The sequence below is a fragment of the Colobus angolensis genome, unplaced genomic scaffold (genome assembly GCF_000951035.1).
Source record: "Colobus angolensis palliatus isolate OR3802 unplaced genomic scaffold, Cang.pa_1.0 Scaffold117, whole genome shotgun sequence".
Classification (NCBI taxonomy): Eukaryota; Metazoa; Chordata; class Mammalia; order Primates; family Cercopithecidae; genus Colobus; species Colobus angolensis.
Window position 1 is genome coordinate 6,638,420 of NW_012112808.1, and position 20,802 is coordinate 6,659,221.

The 20,802-nt window shown below is 41.3% G+C and overlaps 1 protein-coding gene across 1 annotated transcript in view; it reads left to right on the forward strand.

Annotated features, from left to right (window-relative positions):
• CFAP61 (cilia and flagella associated protein 61) overlaps positions 1-20,802 on the forward strand; it is a 294,188-nt gene that overhangs the window by 34,107 nt on the left and 239,279 nt on the right. Inside the window, exons 7-8 of the mRNA XM_011963119.1 lie at positions 1,783-1,915; positions 9,545-9,704. Of these exons, the coding sequence (XP_011818509.1) occupies positions 1,783-1,915; positions 9,545-9,704 (293 nt within the window). The remainder of the gene's footprint in view (positions 1-1,782; positions 1,916-9,544; positions 9,705-20,802) is intronic.

Below are 20,802 nucleotides of genomic sequence, written 5' to 3' on the forward strand. Positions count from 1 at the left end.
GCTGGATGATAACCTCTGACCTCTGACCCCTAGCCGAGGACTCCCCCCTCTCAACTCTTTTGCTTCCTGCTGCAAATTTTCAAAGGAAGAGTCTAAATAAAGGAGGATTTTTGAAGTGCATTGTCAGCTTAGCAGAGTGTGAAGGCAGAGTTTAAGTCACTAGACCAGAGCTCATATCACGGCTCTGCTACCAACTATTTCTGTCATCTTAGGCAAAGCATTTCCTCATCCCCATAGGCCTTGCTCTCCTCCCTCTGCAAAGTGAAAATGGCAGTGCCACCCTCCTGGGATCGCTATGAGAAACACAGTAGCAGAAATCATCCGGATAAAGCCCTGAGCTTTATGTATATATATACTGATCACTCAGTAGATGGCGCTCCTATTGATGTCAAAGAGAACATATTAGAAGACAAAATGGGATGATGAAGATGGTAGCATGGTAAAGCTCCGGGGGGAGGAAATAGACATTAGTAGCCAAAGCAGATATACTAGAAAAAAATAACACAAAGCTGAAACATTTTTACAGGAAGAGTATCCGAAAAAAAAAAGTAAAAGAACATCCCAGACAGGTAAAAAAAATAGCACTAAATTTACCCAAGAATGTGCTAAAAAGAAAAAAGGAGTGTTAAATCCTGCGGCAAGATGGAACACAGGAGCCAGCCTCCCCAAGTTGCAATAAATCTGGTTCTTGTCCCCACCCGCTGCTGCCCCCCGTCCCCAACTAGTTGTCAAGGTCTCTGTAAAGGGTCCTGAGCATGGAAGTGGAGTGGATGTCCCCAGGAGGGTGAGCAGTGCTCCATCACCTCACCAGCCTTCCCCTCCATGGCAAGTGCAGAGACATCTCAGGAATAAAGGATTCCATGGGCCAGTGTTTGAAAAATGAATAAACAAGGTTAAATATTCTTTACTGTAGTGCTTCTCAGAGTCTTTAATATGTAACTGTGAAGCAGGAAGAGACTTATACAGGTTATTGTTTTAGGCACTGGAATTATTTGGGCTGGGAGGATGCTCGGGACAATATCATAGTGGTGTTTCTTAGAACATCCTTGGGAAGTGCTGCCCCTAGTCTCTTGTCCCTGGGTCCATGACAAGTGCTTCCCTGCATCCCACACCCACACATGCCAACTGTGTTCCCTCTGCCTGCAATATTCCACTTCTAGGTTTCAACATAGCTTCCTCCCTTTCTCTTCATTCTGCTCTCAGCTCAGATGACCCTCCTCACAGAGGTCCTCCCTGACCACTTGACCCTCTCACTCTCTATCCCAAAGCATGTATCATTATTTGAAATGTTTAGAATTGTCTAAATTGGTTACATCTTTATTGTCTGTTTCTCCTATTAGAAGGGAAGTTCAGGCCAGGCACGGTGGCTCACGCCTGTAATCCCAGCACTCTGGGAGGCTGAGGCGGGCAGATCACGAGGTCAGGAGATAGACACCATCCTGGCCAACATGGTGAAACCCTATCTTTACTAAAAATACAAAAATTAGCTGGGTGTGGTGGTGCGCGCCTGTAGTCCCAGCTACTCAGGAGGCTGAGGCAGGAGAATCGCTTGAACCCGGGAGGCTGAGGTTGCAATGAGCCGAGATTGCGCCACTGCACTCGAGCCTGGAAACAGAGTTAGACTCCCTCTCAAAAAAAAAAAAAAAAAGAAGAAGAAAAGTTGATACCATGAGTGTTGCTGTAGCCCCAGCACTTAGAACAGGGTCTGGCACATAGTTGGTGCCCCGTTGAAGGAAAAAAATGAGTGAACGAACACTGAACTTCAGCCTTTCTATTAAACAGGGTGGAAGACCATGACGATCTCATGCCAATATTTATGCGCTATGACACAATTCTGAAAGAAACTTACGGTGAATACTTCCTGGCCGAACTAATAGAGGCCCAAGATGAAGAGAATCATGCCGTTGTGTGTGAGGTTAGTGACTGATCCATGTGGGGACACACTTAGTGAGAGGAAGGAGGGATGTGAGTGGTGTTGCTCTTGTGTTGCTGGGCACCCCTGGAGCTGCCATTGTCTCCCTGGCTACCCCGGCCCTCCCACTGCCCTTCCAGGTGGTGTGCCAGGCCAGCTTCCTCCCCTGGGTTACTGACTTTAGGCTGTCTTTCGCGAGGTCCTCCCGGATGCCCAGGGTGCTGTAGATTCTTGCCTTGTTCCTAGAGTGAGAGGGAATGGAAAAGACCCCCCAGGGGTGCATAGGGGGATTTCTGAGAATCCCCAAATCTCAGACTTCAGAAGTCACAAACCAGTGTTCTGCTGGCAGATGGATTTTGTTTGAGTTGGAGAGGTATTTTTTTTTAACGTTTTGTTTTGACATAGTTTCACACTTAAAGAAAGTTTATAACTACCCAGATTCCCCAAATGTTATCATCCAGCCCCATTTGTTTTATTCTCTTGTTCATCCTTTCTAATTCCCCACCCCCGTCTTTCTCTCTCGCTGGCTTTCTCTCTCTCTCATGTAATTCTGAACCATTTGAGAGTAAGTTGCATACATGATGCCCCTTTACCTCTAAGTATTTCAATGTATATTTCCTAAAAACAAGGACTCTCTCTTAGATAACTGCAATACAGTGATCAAAGGCAAGTAATTATGATTCCTATAATTCTTTTATTTTTTTATTTTTTTGAGACAGAGCCTTGCTCTGTCGCCCAGACTGGAGTGCACTGTCATGATCTCGGCTTACTGCAACCTCCGCCTCTCGGGTTCAAGCGATTGTCCTGCTTTAGCCTCCCAAGTAGCTGGGATTACAGGTGTGTGCCACCACGCCCAGCTAACTTTTATATTTTTAGTAGAGATGGGGTTTCACCATGTTGGCCAGGCTGACCTGAGGTGAACTCCTGACCTCAGGTGATCTGCCTGCCTTGGCCTCCCAAAGTGATGGGTTACAGGAGTGAGCCACCGCACCCAACTAGTTCCTGCAATTCTTTTATCTAATCTACAGACTTTATTCAGATTTTTCTGACAGTCCCAGGAATGTCCTTTATGGCAGAGGTAATTCCAGGCCATTCATTGCATTCAGGTGATCTGTTTCTTCAGCCTTTTTAAATCTGGAACAATTCTCCAATCAGCCTTTATCTTCCATGACAATTATAGTTTTGAAGAGTACAGGTCAGACATTCTGTAGAACGTCTCATTTTGAATTTGTGCAATGTTTTCTCATGATTTGATTCAAGTTATATATGAGTAAATATTTTTCAATTAGCAGCTAATGTAAAAATTATGAAAGTCTGTATAATAATTGGAATTTCTAGCTTTTCCAAACAATCAGAAGGCCCAGCCTATTGGGCCCAAAAGACAGCCCATACCCTCTAATTCATGGTTCTTCATCTACTCATTACTCATTATTTGTTAAAACTATAAGAGCTGTTTAAAGAATATTACTTTTCTTGAGACTAGGAATGAAAAGTTCTCTTATTTGGATGACATGAGCAGTTTGAGGCTTTGTTCTACATCAGTGGTTCTCAAACTTGGCACATATGCAAATCACTTGGGAGGCTTTTAACTATCCATACCATGCCAATGACTTGGATCCAGAATATATACAAAGAACTCTCACAACAATGGAAAAATAATCCACATAAAATGTGGGCAAATGATTTGAATAGACACTTTTCAAAAAAATGAATAAATAAAAGATACAATTGGCCAATAAGCACGTGAAAAGACATTCAACATCATTAGTCATTAAGGAAAGGCAAATCAAAATCACAGTAAGATACCACTTTACCTCCACTAGGAGACCTCCACTAGGAGAGTTAGAATCAAAAAGCAGGACAATAGCAGATGTTGGCAAGGATGTGGAGAAACTGGAACCCTCGTTCATTGCTGGTAGGAATATAAAATGCCATGGCCATTTTGGAAAAAAGTCTGACATTTTCTCCAAAAGTTAAACATAAGAGTTACCATTTGACCCAGCAATTCCATACACAGAATTGAAAACACGTGTCCACACAAAGACTTGTATGCAAATGTTCATAGCAGCATTTTTCATAATAGCCAAAAAGTAGAGATAGGCCAAATATCTATCTACTGATGACTAGATAAACAAGTTGTGGCATATCCATACGAGGGAATAGTACTAGGAAATAGAAGAATGAAGCACTGATACATGCTACAGCATGTCGGAACCTTGAAAACGATGCTAAGGAAAAGAAGTCGGTCATAAAGACCACGTATTGTATGATGGCATTTAGATGAAAGCCTAGAATAGACACTTCTGTAGAGACAGAAGGTAGATTAGTGTCTGGAGGGAAAGGGGAAAGAGAAGTGACTAATATTGGGCATAGGCATCGGTTGGTCGGGGGATGAAAATGTTCTGGGATTAGATAGTGGTGATGAGTGTACAATTTTGTGAATATGTTAAAAACCACTGAATTGTGTTTTTCTTTTCTTTTCTTTTTTTTTTTTTTGGGGGACAGAGTCTTGCTCTGTTGCCCAGGTTGGAGTGCAGTGGTGTGATCTTGGCTGACTGCAACCTCCACCTCCTGGGTTCAAGCGATTCTCCTGCCTCAGCCTCCCAAGTAGCTGGGATTACAGGTGCCTGCCACCACACTGGCTAATTTTTGTATTTTTAGTAGAGATAGGGTTTTGCCATGTTGACCAGGCTGGTCTCAAACTCTTGGCCTCAAGTCATCTGCCCACCTTGGCCTCCAAAAGTGTTGGAATTACAGGTGTGAGCCACTGCACTAGGCCTGAATTGTGTATTTCTTAAAGGGTTTTTATGGTAGTTGAATTATATCAATTATATCCATTTTTAAAAATCCTGTTGCAGGGGTACCCTTGGGCCAATTAAATGAATCTTTTGGGGGTGAGACATAATCCATATATTTATTTTTAATTTTAGACACAGGGTCTCACTATGTTGCCCAGACTTGTCTTAAACTGCAGTCCTCCTGCCTCGGCCTCCCAAAGTCCTGGGGTTGCAGGCATGAGCCACCATGCCTGGCCTCAATCTGAATTTTTAAAAATCTCCCCAGATGATTCCAATGTGCAGTCCAGGTGGTGAAACACTCATCTACATGAGGGTAAAACACACCTGGTGAGAATGACATGACTTTATAAACATGTGGGTATTAGTTTCTGAAGCTGACGATTGGCCCTGGAAATTAGATTCTGAAGTACTACATTGAAATAATTTTTATTTATTTTTATTTTATTTTTTAAATGTTTATTTTATTTTCTCATATTTAGGTTTTGGCATGGTTTCTCAACTACCTGCTTTCACGTATTCTCATTTAGCCATTAGCCCCAGGCTACGAGGCTAGCCACAGAAGGGAGGGTTGGAAGCATTTGGGCCTAGCAGCACCATTTGGAAAGCTTGTCTTTACACAACTAGACAGAAACTCCTGAGAAGTGAAATGATTCATACAGACCCCAGTAAGGATTTTCATGACCAGACTTTACTCATCAGGTTTAATCAGGGTCTTTGTTTTTGGAAGGCTTTCAATTATTTGGTTTCGAGGTACTAGTTTTAGTCTGAATCACTTGAGTCAGTGCTTTGTAGAGAAGCCACAATGACCTCTTCCCCCACATTCTTTCTCTCTCTTGCCATATGTTTCACACTTTCAGTGTGTGTAAACATCAGAGCAAAGCCGTAGGCTGAAAACTGAGGTTCCAACCCTGCAAGGATTCTTTGGTGTCTTGAAAGAGGCAGAGGGCATCCAGCCCCATCTCCTTCCAGAGGCTGTGCTGCCTCAAGCATCAGAGGCTTTGTGTTCTGTGGAGGGGAGACCACAGACCTCGATCTTCAAATGGAAGGGCAGAAACAAGACTGTGGGCTGGGATCTGGGAGGGAACCTCTAATCTGAAGTGAGCCATGTCTGACGTCTGAAGCCTTTTCGGGTTGAAGATCAATGCTGTTGCTACCCTTTTTCCTGCCTCCCTAGGGGCCTTTTAGGCAATGGTGTGCTGGAGCCAGCTTGCTCTGGCTCTCAAGGGCTGACTGTAAATCTTCAGGAACTCTGCAAACTGCTTGTTAAATACAGCTATTATTAAAAATTAAATTATAGAAACATACAATGTAATAAACTATATTAAAACAAAGTTAATAAATACTTGAAATTCATCACCTTCAATTTTTTTTTGCTATTCTCCATGCTCTTGAGGGTTTTTTAAAAAAATGTCTATGGTCTCTGTAGAGTGGATGTAAGAAATAATGGCTAGCTACTGTGCACTCCCTCCCAACTACATGTTTAGTGAGATCACACTGTTCACTTGACATTGGCCATGATGCGAGTGCTTACACCTCAGAAATCGGCAGAAGCTACAAATCTGGGCTTTCCCCCCATCGCCATGATGAGAGTGCTTATACCTCAGAAATCGGCAAAAACTACAGATCTGGGCTTCCGCCCTCCCCCACCGGAATGCTGATTAGGCATTTACAGGCACATGTTACTTTAAGGCAACCACTGTCAACCAGAGGAAACAGAAAGAAGTCCATTAAGTTTGTCTCTTTCTGACCAGCCATGGCAGTTCCAGGCCATGCACGCAGCATGCCTGAGGGCAAGGCTGTGCCCTGTGGGAAACCCTTATGACTGAAAGGGTTTTTAGTTACAAGGACTTTCTTTGGCTTGATAGCTAGTTTGGAGGAGTTTGGGGCCATAACTTCATACAAGTTCCTTGTCATAACTGTACCCTGGCTTACCTTGACATCTGGTGTTTACTCCAGGCTGAGGTTTTAGGGAAGGGTAGTTGGAGGCCAACGGCGGCTCCTAGTGACAGATGGGCAGAGCGTCTGCTTTGGCATCATCCATGGTGTGGGCAGCAGTGGTCCGAGGAGGCACCACTGACCTGCAGGCAGGGAGAGCCTGCCAGGTCAGCCATGCGCTTGGCATCAGGAGGAGAGGATCAGAGCCAGCAGTGGTCACAATGAGGGCAAAACCCTCATGGTGGAATATGGACCTGTTTGGGAAGACAAGGCCACAGTACATATAGTTTTCTAGCAATCTAAACCTTATGTGTCATGATGTAGATCTTTACAGGACAAGCAAGAAAAACAAAACCTTCAGTTTTGTTCTCCAGTAGAAGATAATTGAAGACACTTGTGGTGGAAAGTACTTCTGTCACCAGGAAGATAGATAACAGCCAGCAATCAATGCTTTTCTGTTGTACAAGTTAAAAGTCCATTAAATCCATTTATTTTTTTCAGTGCATACACAAGAATGTATTTGGATACTCCTGCAGATTCATATTTAAGAACAGTCTCAAATCGGTTATTTGAAAGAAACTCAAAGGAAAAAGCAGACACTTCCACAATATGTCCTTGCTCTGTTGTAGTCTGTAATTGTGAACTTTTGTAAATTGTTACAACCCTGGATGAATGATGGGAATATAACAGGTTGTAGAATTGGAGAACGTTAAATCTTTGTTCCTAATGGCAAAACATGTTTTTCTCATTTTCATCAGAATGTGTGATCCTTGCCATTTGAAATCAAATTCCAAACACAATGAGCCATTAGTGTAATAGCTCATTACTAACAGCGGTCTTATAAATAATACATTCTTATCATGCACATGCAGCTCGCTGTGAAGCCAGCAAAAGGTATTTCAGGCCATCGAAGTTTTGTTGCACCAGCGCGGCTGTGGATTAGAAGGACATCTCCATGTGAACCAAGATGGATGCCAATTTTCCCTGCCGAGAGTGAGGCTGGCCGTCTCTTTCTGCACATATGGTAGATGGATTGGTTAATCAGCGTCTGCTGAGTCTTGGGCCTGAAATTACAGAGAAGCCAGACAACTGCGGCTATGCAGCCTTTGTTCACGAGTGCAAACAAGACAAACAATCACTTGTTATTTGGGAAAAAAATTAAAATGTTTATTTTGGACTTTTATTAAAGTGTCAATGGCTTTATAAAACAGCTGTGTAAATCCAGGCTTTTTCAGCAGTATCATTTTAGGGGGACTGTAAAGAAAGGAATATACGTGAAAAAATTAATTTTTAAAAATACCCTTTGTATTTCAGTTTTGAGGAGAAAATAGAGGAAGTCTCACTTTTATTTTGCAAACACATTTGAGAAGATGATTTTTAACTGGGAGACATGTTCGAGAACAAATAGTAGTTTAATACCTAATTTTTTTTGGTGTCATTTTAAAAACTGGGTATTATTGTAGCCTGATTCTCTGTTTTAGGAGGTTAAAGCATTAACCATTTTCTCTGACTGGGCATTTATGGAAAGATGCTGCATTCTTGGGAATAGAAAATGCCTGTGATTATTGAGTTCTGCTACTTTCTGAATGCAATGGTTATCTAAAAGTCTGAACACTTGAGAGATAAGACCCAGTAAATGTGGGTTTCTAATAACAGCTATCAGAGTCTAATCAGTCAACCAGAATTTACTTAAAATCTACTTAATAATTATTTTATGTGAAATTCAAAGAACTATGTATTTTCTCTCTCTTTTAAAATTTTTAATACTTTCCTTGCAGAAAACAATGAAATACAGAATTACTTAAGGGATATAATAAGGAGTTTCAGTCACAATCGTCTCTCAATGTGGAATATGATAGAATTAAAGTCTGTTGTTAATTTCTAATATTTTGGTACCAATCAGGTACCTGGTACCCAACCAGGGTTCAGATCAGCTAGTTACTCATCTTCTCACCTATGTGTTACTCATCAAAGACCGAAAATCATGGGGACAACTGCAAGAGCTTCAGAACCAGCTTTTCGGGGTGATGGGAAGTTAGATGTTTGCAGATGAGACCCACCTGGTGAACCAACCCAGCCTGACGCAAGTTTACTTCACTCGAACATTTTCCACCAAACTTCCTTCCCTAATATCTCCTCCCCATCAGACTATCCAGTTAAATAAGTGAGTTCAAGACAAATTGAAGAGTTTCTACCTGATAAGGAGCTAGGGTCCATGGACTTTCTCTGTACTGGGGGCTGATCACATGGGCACCGGAACAATGACCTGTATTCCTGAGAAATATGCATAGCAGAGGGGAAGAAAGTAGACAGAAGCACCAGGCTTATGTTGGGGTAAAAACACATGACACCAAATGGCAGAGGATATGGAGCAGGCAGGGGCATGGTCTGAGCAGAGGGCAAGTATCCCAATGGTTGAAGGGTCAAGAACTCTGGCAATTTCCCTGTTACTTATGCACCACTAGGTGTGTCCCCAGTGGTCACTTATTGGGACATTTTTGAGCATGTTTTATGTACTTAAGGAAGACACTCATGCCTCCCTTGAATCTCAAGGTGCCTGCCGAACCATCAGCCAACCACATACTGAGGGCTTTGGAGGTTTCCTGATGAGAATCATTTGACCTCTGATAAAGTAATGAAGTGTTTTGGACTGGATGCAGTGGCTCATGCCTGTAATCCCAGCACTTTGGGAGGCCGAGGTGGGCAGATCACTTGAGGTCAGGACTTCAAGACCATCCTGGCCAACATGGCTACACAGGAGGCTGGGGCAAGAGAATCACTTGAACCCAGGAGGCGGAGGTTGTGGTGAGCCGAGATACACCACTGCAGTCCAGCCTGGGCGACAGAGCGAGACTCTGTCTCAAAAAAAAATAATAATAAGGTGTTTTGGATATTTCAGGTGGAAGGCACAGCTGTTGGGTTCATGAGTGTGTGCTCAAGAGTGAACATGCAACTGCTACATGAGTGCTTTGACTTGGGCCCTTTCCACGGACTCTGTTTCCCCCATCCTGATGATGTTCTGGAATCACCACAAGAGCTAAGTGTCCAAAGAAGTCAAGGTACAGTGGATATCATAGGGACACACTGGGAAATTAAATCTATGCTTTATACACATTGCGCTCTTTGCTAAGTGATGGAACTAGATAGGGTACTTTGTATTTCCTTCCCCAGTTCTTAAGGAGTAGTTCCATAGTTGGTTACATCCTTTTGCAAATATCTACAAGCACAGATAGTCACAGTGCAGGGGTGGAGTTAGACATACTGGACTTGGGGCTTTAGGGCTCCCACATTGAGGATGCTCACTTCTTGAATGTTCATTGCTAGAGTAGATGTAAGTTACGGTGAAATAATTACTAGTGTTTCAGGTTCTACACACACGCACACACACACACAGCCAAATATAACAAGTGAATTCTTCAAATCAAGAACTCAGGAAGTTTTATATGCTTTGAAGTTTTAATCCCAACTTTCAGTGCTTCTGTGTTTTTGTCTTTGACAAATCATAATATAGTATAGGTCTGTTGCAAGTAGTCATTTTTAACTTGCTTAAGTTACTTCTAGCTATATGAAATGATATCAATTTAAAAATATTGTCTATATCAAGATTTTCACCACATTCAATTAGGTAATCTCAAACTTTGATGTTTTAATTTAGTGAGGTCTTACTGTATCCATGGGTATCTTTGAGGTTATATATTTGGATTCTTACAGAAGACAGATGCAGGCAGGCAAGTTACCGTGGGTACATCAATTCACTTCTCTAAAGCTGGATTTCTTCATTTGTAAAATGAGCATGATAGTAATACCTCCCACATGGCGGACGGGGGTGGGGGGGGTTGTGAAGTTTCACTGAGATAAGCCGTGTAGGGTGCTTTGCACAGTCAACTTAACACTCAATAAATGTTGATCATCACCGTTAGCAATTTTTTTTTTCCTTTGTGTCGGCCTTCCACCAACTTGAATCTTCCTAGAGTAAAATCAGGGTAGTTCAAATTGCTATGCTTTTTCCTGTCTGAAAGATTATAACAAGATTGTTCAGAAATGGGAAAAGGAGCACTTGGCTGGTGGCAAAGGACTTGTCAGTCTAGACAACAGAAGGCAGCAACTTGGCTAAGCTTTTCTCCTGAATGCATAAACCCAGTGCACAGCGTCTAGACCTCATCTGAACACACGCACTTATCACAGAGAACTTGCAAAGCCACAGGTTGAGGAGTTTCCCTTTTGTTCTGATGATAAGAACACCCTTCCCAAAAGAGATTTGGGGTCCTTATTGTTTAACAGTGAAGCCTTGCTTGCCATGCTTCTCAGAGAAGAACTCTACCATGGGAGAGTTCTGAAGGAACTTATCAGTGTGAGACAGTCCGGGACCATAAGTGTCATTGTCATTTTCCAGTGCTTAAATTCTTCTTTGAAAGCAGCACTAGATGGCCTTTTTTTTTTTTTTCTGAGATGGAGTTTAACTCTTGTCACCCAGGCTGGAGTACAATGGTGTGATCTTGGCTCACTGCAACCTCCGCCTCCCGGGTTCAAGTGATTCTCCTGTCTCAGCCTCCAAAGTAGCTGGGATTACAGGCAACTGCCACCACACCCAGCTAATTTTTGTATTTTTAGTAGAGACAGCGTTTTGCCATGTTGACTAGGCTGGTCTTGAAGTCCTGACCTCAGGTAATTCACCTGCCTCGGCCTCCCAGAGTGCTGGGATTACAGATGTGAGCCACCACACCTGGTCCTAAATTGCCTTTTTATGGCTGAATATTCTCATATATAAAATGGAGATAAAAATAGTATCTAACCCAAAGAACTGAGGGGATGATTAAATGTTAGAATCTATGTGTTGTGCTTAGCTCAGCACCAAACACAAAGTAAGTCCTGAACATTTAAAAATATTTTTTCCCCTGTGGCTATTGTAATGAAGAACAAGTTGAAAAGATGTAGTCCCTTCCAGTGTGTTCCTGAGTGGCTCTGTGCTACTAATGTTTCCTACGTAGAATGAATGGAAAATTACTTAGAAACTTTATGGAGCAATGAAATTCAAAATTTAAACTGAACCCTGGACTTAAAAACACACATAAGCTAGTATATCTCTAGCAAGAGCCCACAGAGATATGGGCACTAAAAGAAGTCCTACTTCTGTCTACCTCCTTTAATATTTTTACCTAAAATCAGTCAATCTAGGACAGGTGGTAAGTAAAAGAAATAGGAAAACTTATCTTCTGTGCCTTGTTTATTTTTGAAAGTCAGCTTTATGTTCGTTGACACAAGGATGATACTTTATGAAATTTTCACCAGGGAGCTGGCATTGTAGACTTCCAGATAACTTCCAGGGATTGAGTCACAAATCATCAACAGCTCATTATATCTAAGAAAAGAGTCATCAACACATTTTGCTGCCATCTTCCTATCAACAACAACAAAGAATGAGGCTCCAGAGAAAATTCTAAATGTACTGTGATCTGTTACTTTTCTTGCCTGATGAAAGTCTCAAGTTAAAGTAAATATAATTTCTCTAAAATATGAACTAAAATTCTTGTTTCAAATGAGCACACATCACCATGCCTCATATCTTGTATTTTGTTTAGTGCTTTTTCCATTTCAAAGGATTTTTATTTATATTATCTCATTTTATCCTTGTAACTTGGTGTAGGAGAGCTAGGGAAGGTGAGGTTCTCTCTATTTTATACCTGCTCAAGCTCATCCAAGCTTTTAAAGCTCATCAGTGGCTGACCCAGAAGGCAGACCCAGCCTCTCTCTGCTTTTGTGCAAGGTGATAGTCTTGGCAAGGTAACTTTTTATCTTAGATGGTTTTGACAGAAAACTCCAATGACGGCTCTGCCACACAAGATACATGATCAGTTTTTTCACTTTATTTTTTTAATTATTATTATTATTTTGAGATGAAGTCCCCCTCTGTCACCCAGGTTGGAGTTCAGTGGTGCAATCTCAGCTCATTGCAACCTCTGCCTCCTGGGTTCAAGCGATTCTCCTGCCTCAGCCTCCCCAGTAGCTGAGATTACATGTGTATGCCACCACACCCAGCTAAATTTTTTGTATTTTTAGTAGAGATGGGGTTTCACCATATTGACCAGGCTGGTCTTGAACTCTGGACCTCAGATGATCTGCCCACCTCAGCATCCCAAAGTGCTGGGATTACAGGCGTGAGCCACCATGCCCGGCCAGTTTTTTCGCTGTAATAAGTTATTTAATGAATGATCACTTCAGTGAATGATCAGTGACCTGCCCATATCCCTTATACTTTTATTTTGTATATGTGTGCTCCAAACAATTCCTGTCTGCTGGAATCTTCACCTCTGTGTCTGCAGGCTTTTTTAAAACTGTGGAAGGCCACTCTGACCTGTGCGGGGGTCAGGCTGGAAGTATCAGGAAATTATCACTCAAGGAACAGGCTGCTTCCTTGTCTCACATCCCAGCTTCCCTGCTGGTGCTTTCTCCATCGACTCCCAAATAAATGGTTGTAATTGAATCTTTAACTCAAGGTTTGCTTCTGAGGGAAGTGAGACCAAGACACTACTAGTTAGGCCTTTTCCTACCAGCTGTGAAAGCATTTATTTATATACAACTGACTTGGGTGAGAGTATAAATACCCCAGCTCCCTCACTCCTCAGGTGGGAGGACTCAGAGACGTGAGTATTGGCTGGTTTCTCAGAGTTCCTCCAAGGGATTAAGTTTCAGTTATCCATAATAGTAATCTGAGTGATAACACATGTGTTGTTGTTTTTTAACTTTTAAGTTCAGAGGTACATGCGAACCTAACGATTCATGGGTAAACTTGTGTCATGTGGGTTTGTTGTACAGATTATGGCATCATCCAGGTATTAAGCCTAGTACCCATTAGTTATTTTTCCTGATCCTCTCCCTCCTCCAACCCTCTACCCTCAAAAGGCCCCAGTGTGTGTTGTTCCCCTTTGTGTGTCCCTGGATAACACACACTTTATTAGTTGTCTTTCCTTCTGTGTCTCTTTTTCTCACTCTCCTACTGGTGCATCCTGGAACCACCTCCAAAGTAAACTGTTTATTCTCAAACTCTTCTCTCAAGATCTGATCTTTCCCTACCAGCTGTGAAAACTTGTAATTTCACACCAACCTCAACCCTTTCAAGCAGAATAATGTCAAGACTCAACATTCATAAATGAATCCAGAGGCCCTCCTTTCTCTAGCTCCTAATACACATGGTAATTAGCTTACTGTCCTTCATCATCTCAGCCTTATCAAAAGTTTCCTTGGAGGTCTGGCTGGTGTTAACAGAAAGGAGGGCAGAGCTGGTGCGGCTGACCATGGAGAAAGCTGACTTGGCTGGTGTGGTGCAGAGAAGCCAGCTTGTTTATGTGCTTATTCCATGACTGCTTGCCCTGAGCAGAAAGTGCCTTTCAGGATTTATTTTTGGAGGTTTATTACGTATGTCTGTTCTCAATTACAATGGTTTAATGAAGATCTAAATAAAATGCTAGGTTCTACCTTAAAAAAAAAAGTTTCCCTGAATCTAAAATGTTTAACTGTGTACAATCAATTTGTGTTTTACCTGAATAATTTGTATATGTTCTCATAGCTACCCATTTTGCATATATAACCTATTACATACTTGTAAACTTTGGTTTTTATGTACTAAACGTTGGGAGTAAACTGGGACCAATGGGAATAAGGTCTAAGGATGCAAATTTTGTCCAAGCATAAGGAAAAAGTAGTAGAAGTGTATTTTTTTAAAAAATTTCAATGGAGGACCTAGTGTGGAAGTAGCAAGTTCCCAGAATATTAGAAGAATTCATAAAGAAACAGTCATACACACTTACAAAGGGCTTTCTGCTTGTGTGGAAGATTACACTGAATGAGATGTAAGATCCCCTTAAATGCTAAAAAAAACTTATTGAATACACTTCGAGATGTTCCATATGCCTGGCAGTTTATGAATATTTTCCTTCAGTGACAATAAAATGGTTCAAAACAATATTTTTTCCAGTTGGCCGCAGCACTGGCCCTGCCTGGCGTTTGCAAATCAAGCTGTGTCTTTTGTTAGCTGCATCACCCAATAAAGATTTTGGAATCAAGCTTGAGCTGGCAATTTTCTTGATGATGCATAAGGCAAAATAGGGCACAGACTGCATTTTCACAGCTGTACTGGCATCGCCACATTTAATAGTTAAAATAAAAAAATAAAAAGCAAAAAACAAAACTTTTGTTCATCATATAGGCTGGTGAGATCTGGGCAGTGTGAATCTCTGTTTTAAAAGACTCCTGCAAGGTAAATCTCATTATATACCCAGGGCCCACCTTACAAAGTCTCTGCAGAAGTTGATGTGCTCCTTGGCAGGGAGAGATTTAACTTTACATAATAGAGTTGTGAGATTTAAAAGAATAACTAGTGTAGCCCCTTGTAACCAAGTCATCCAGGAAAACTGTTGCTCATTATACATATAAAAGGCCCTTCAAAATGTAATTTTTGTAATGTCTCCACGTAAAACATCGCCATATTGCCTTTAACATTTTTTTAAAAAATTACTCCTGCTATCAGGAAATGTCTTTATATGTCTTGTTTCAATTTTATGTCTTGTTTTATTGACCTCACATTTGCTTCTTACCTCAGATTCCCTCATCTCTTGGGTTAGGAAACACCTGGAACCACTCTCCCTGTGTCGGAGCTAAAAAACAATGGCTACGTTAAGTCTTATTGATTGTGTATTAAATCATCCCAGGTCTTTTCTCCTCTCTTCCTAAGGTTCCATTTTATATTCCTGGATTCCCTTCTATTTTACTTTATTCTTCTTTTAACATGGACTCCAAATAGGACTGGAGCACGCATCTACAGAGCGTGTCAGGATTTCTACCGCCATCTTTGCATTATAGATCTCGGAACTTTGTTTTTAACAGTCAGTTAATTCTGTATTTAACCAGTGACCCACCAGCACTTAGTCTGCCAGGGCTGCCATAACAAAGTGTCACAGACTGGGTGGCTTAAAAAACAGAAATTGATTTTCTCACATTTGTGAGGCCAGAAGTCAAGATGTTGGAGGGGTCAGTTTCTTCTGAGGCCTTCCTCCTTGGCATGTAGACGGCCGTCTTCTCCCCGTGTCTTCACAGGGTCTTCCCTCTGTACCCATCAGTGTTTTTGTTTTTTCTTTTTATAAGGACACTAGTCACATTGCATTAGGGCTCACCTTAGTGACCTTGCTTTAACTCAGTTACCTCTTTAAAGACTCTGTCTGCAAATACATTCCCATTCTGAGGTACTAGGGGTTAAGACTTCAGCATACAAGTTTCGGGGGTGGGAGGAGGCACAGTACAGCCCGGGAGAGGCTCTATGGTATCGTACTGCCTTCCTTTGGTCCCTAACAGCGGGGCGGTATGTGTTCAGGGTGGGGGATGTTTGGACGTCTACATCCTCTCATAAGCCCATGTTCTTCCCCTGGCTGGATGTAAACTGCACCCATCCAACACTCTGTGCCTGAGGAAAGTCCCTCTTTCCCACCAAATGGGCTTCTCATTGCTTCTGGCGTGCGTTTCAGATCCCCCTAGGAGAGGAGCTCTGCTCTTATAGCCTTCCGTGCCCTGGTCACCTCCACTTCCAGGAGGCTAGGGTGAGTTCTGGGGCCTATTATAGCTCTCACTCAGTGGCCGCCACACAGCAATATTACTCACTTGGTGGCAATTGCCACCAAATTTGCCATTTTCTCATTGTGATCTGGGCTTTGAGCATCTCAGTTCTCCCTCTTCCCCCTTACTTTCCTTCCCCTAGATCCTGTGGTGTGGTTCTTTGATGCCTTTAGTCAAGGCTCTGACAGTAATGCAGACAGTGGCAGCAAAGTCGGCTTTACTTAATGTTCATACAAAGCCCTAATACACTAACTTATACTTGTTAAAATTTGAATTTTTTAAATTTACTTTTATTGTTTTGAGACGGAGTCTCGCTCTGTCGCCCAGGCTGGAGTGCAGTGGTGCGATCTCGGCTCACTGCAAGCTCCGCCTCCTGGGTTCAAGCCATTCTCCTGCCTCAGCCTCCTGAGTAGCTGGGACTGCAGGCGCATGCCACCATGCCCGGCTAATTTTTTTTTGTATTTTTTTTTAATAGAGACGGGGTTTCACTGTGTTAGCCAGGATGGTCTCGATCTCCTGACCTCGTGATCCGCCTGCTTCGGCCTCCCAAAGTGCTGGGATTACAGGCGTGATGAATTTTATTTTTTTAAGTTACTGAATGTCTTTAGTGTGAGTGTGTGTGTGTGTGTATGTATGTGTGTATATATATAAATATCTATATACTTATATATTTATATAGAAAACCATATAAATATATATTATATATATATTTGATTTTCTAGAATCTATTTTGTTAATTCTAAAACCTTGCAAGAGATGTTGATAAAACAAATAAATCATACCAGACCTATACCCAGGCATCTACAAGGTTGAGAGTTTAGACTCTTTCAGGGCTCTCAGGGCAGAGCCCCTGGACTGGTAGGATACCAGGAAGACTATAATCCAGACCTGAAACCCAGAACTTGTTGTCAAGGACATGACCCCGAAGCCGTCTTGGTGAGCCTTTTGGTTATTTCATAAAACCTGTTGTCAATTCTCCGTCTTAATTCCAAGGCTGATTTCTAGGCCTTTTCTAATGTCTTCAAAAACAGCCACAGCAACAAAGGATGGCAATCACTTAAGAATCTGTTATTTTGCAGACAGCAACATGACTGAGATCTGCATTCCTCCTTTCCTCTTCAGCCCTGGGAGCAACCTGTGATATCACAGCCTTGCTCTCCAACAGTCAGATTCATTTCACAATGGTGGAAGTACAAGTGCATTTTTATATGGGGCCTGGAGGTCTTCGGAAGAAAAGGAAGAAAAGTGGCTTTATTTATATTCGTTATGATCATTATGTGCTGGGATTATTTTCTCAGTAGGGGATGTCTCTTTTGCCCATATTTATGAAGCAGGGGAGAAGGCATTTAATGAAGTTCAAGAGTGTATTTGACTGTAAAACACATCTCAGTACATTCACATGTAAATAACCCTTGTATTTGTTCTCTCTGGTGACCTTTTCCCTGTTGGGGTAGATCACAGTTTGTTGTTGTTTTCCATTCTCAAATGGAAGGCTGAAAGATAGTAATGAAAGATTATGCAAAAAAATCCGTGTTTAAAATAATGTTGATATGCCACTTGTGTTGCAGGATAATTATAGTAATTTGGCTATTACGCTATATGGAGTCAGGAGTTAGTTGCTAGAAAACACGGTGATAGGGGTGATTCAAGGGATTTTCATCCCAACTGGGTGTTTGATCCTGCTGACTTTTCTCTTGAAAATCAATTGCTTGCAGCGAATACTCTGAATTCCCCCTTGATTAAATTGGCCATCAGTGGGTCACACCCACTGCACCGAGGTCACTGTGAGTTCTGTTTACAAAGAGTTTTTGGTGATTCTTAAAATATCATGGACCACATTTAATCTGAGCCAAGCAGCTAAGGAAGCAATTACTAAAAAGCACAGTTTTTGCACATGGCAACAAACAAAGGAAAATTTATTAATTCTGAAGCCCAACGTGAAGCCAGTTATTTGCCTACTGGGTCAGAGGCCTTCTCTCCACTGCATTTTGCTTGGGCTTTTGGTATTTTCAGGCCTCCAGAGACAGGTAGGCTCACTCAGTAGAAGACCTGGTAGAGGCGCCTTGGTAGCATCTTTGACAACCTTTCCATTTCTCCTCAAGGTAGTTAATAGATTCAGGTTTTCTATTTCCTTTGAATCAATTTTGGAAATAAGATTGTTCTAGAAAAGCTTAATTTAGTATATGAAGATGAAAAATTAGCATACAGTAGTGGAGATAAATATAGGTATATATGTATAATATATGTGTGTGTCTATATATGTATCCAACTCTGTGGAAACATACTTAATTTTTTTTTTTTTTCCAGAAACAGGGTCTCATTCTGTTGCCCAGGATGGGGTGTAGTGGTGCAAGTACGGCTCACTGCAGCTTTGAACTCTTCCTGGGCTCAAGTGATTCTCCTACCTCAGCTTCCTGAGTAGCTGGGACTATAGGTATGTGCCACCATACCTTGCTAATTTTTAAATTTTTTGTGAAGACAGGGTTTCACTTTGTTGCCAGGCTGGTCTTGAACTCCTGGCTTTAAGCAGTCCTCCTGCCTTGGCCTCCCAAAGTGCTGGAATTTCAGGGATGAGCAACCACACCCAGCCTGTCTTTTTTATTGAGTACTGATTTAAATCTACATGAAATATTCTGAAATAAAGAGAAAAGCAAATCACAAAAGTAACTGTAAAAATATTCATAATAAATGTGGGAAAATATTAAACTTCCCTAAAACTGAAATGCACATTAAAACCCAAGATCTTTTTCTCCCCCATTTTGCCTACTAAATTCTAAATATGCATTGTAATTAAAACACTTAGTTCTGGGCAAGAAGCACTGTAATGAGCACTCAGATTTTCTGATGATCTCAAGGTTGACTGATATAACATTCTGGAGTACAATTTACTCATGGTTATCACAGAATCCATGAAATGTTCATGTTCTTTGACTTCAACTATAGAAATTTGAGGAAATAATACTAATACTACAAAAAGATCTATATGCAAGAATTTCACTAAGCTTAATGGTAATACTAAAAATGAACAAACAAAAAATATCCAAATAAACAAATGTAAAATCCCCAAGTCTCCCAGAAGGAGATGGCTAAACTTGTGAATATCCCTTAGACAGATATGCAGAAGCCTTTAAAAAGAAGGTTACAAATAGTGAGGGGAAATGGTTCAGATATAATCTTAGGTGAAAAAAAAATCAATGCAAAATGAATTGCAGTATGAGTAAAGTTACCTGATAAAACACATGTTATGAAGAGTACAGGGAGGCAATAAACTAAAGTGACAAAAGAGATGGAGTCACAGAAGTGGCAATAAAGTAATGCTTTTATTTCCTCCCTATATTTTTTAAAATGTGGAAACAATATTAAATCTACAGAAAAGTTGCAGATACGTTTTTTTCTTCCTAATCCATGTCAACGTAAGTTGCCAACATGAAGCTGGATCACCTTGGAATACTTTTGTATGTATTTGCTATAAAGAGGGACATTCTTCTTTACAACCTCAAACATCCACTGATATCAGGAAATTAACATGAATATGTTACTACAATTTAATCCACATTCCAAAGACCCCAGTTACATTTCTTCATTTGTCCCAAGGATGTCCTTCGGAGCAAAATAATCCAGTCCAGGATAACAAACTGCAGTTACTTGTAATATTATCTTTCAATATGGAACAGTTCCTCAGTCTTTCTCTGCTTTTCATGACTTAGCCCATAATTTTGTAGAATGTAATTTATTTTTGTTTGTTTGATGTGTATTCATGGCAAGAGTCATGTCATGCATGTGGAGCTCTGGGCTCTCAGTCCATCCTGTCTGGTGTGATACATTTTCAGTCTGCCCTGTTACTGATGATGATGTGTGTCACTTTGATCACTTGACTAAAGTGACTCTTTTAGGTAAAAATTAAAATTATTTTGACTTACCCCAGTCTGTGCAGAAGTCTGTCATAATGTCTTTCTTCCTGACCTCTGTATTAGCTGTACCCTGATTTTCACTTGGAATCAACTGATCCTGTTTTACTCCTTGCTTGGGGTTTCGTCTTTGTTCCACCCAGCATCCTACTGCAGGTACTTGTGGCTGTTGAGGTCTCCTTGGGTAAATGATGCTCTTGGTTGCTCCATAAGTCAGTCCTTCTATGCTTGAGCTGATGTCAGCCTTTGGTAATTGCTGTGCTGTGGTCCATTTCAGGCATATGGCTCCTGACTTAACTTTGTAGCCAAAACAGACTTCAGGGAGGCAGACTCCCTTTCCCTCTAACTAGGATGCTCACAAACCGCATGGACCCAGCTCCCAAGTGCTCGGTCTAAAGCTTTACCTACAATTTATTCTCTCCTGTAGCTGTGATTATATCTCTTTCTTCTTAAAGTCGTCTTTGCTTTTTCTCTGTCTTTTCTTTTAATTAGGTTTTCCTGTTTGGTCTTTTCAAAGAGTTAGCTCTTAATCTATCGAGTCTATGGGTTTCTTTTTGAATTTATTCATATCTGCTTTTATTTTGCAACCTCTTTTCTCCTGATTTCTTTGAATGTGTTTTGTTCTTCCTATTCTAATTGCCTGGTT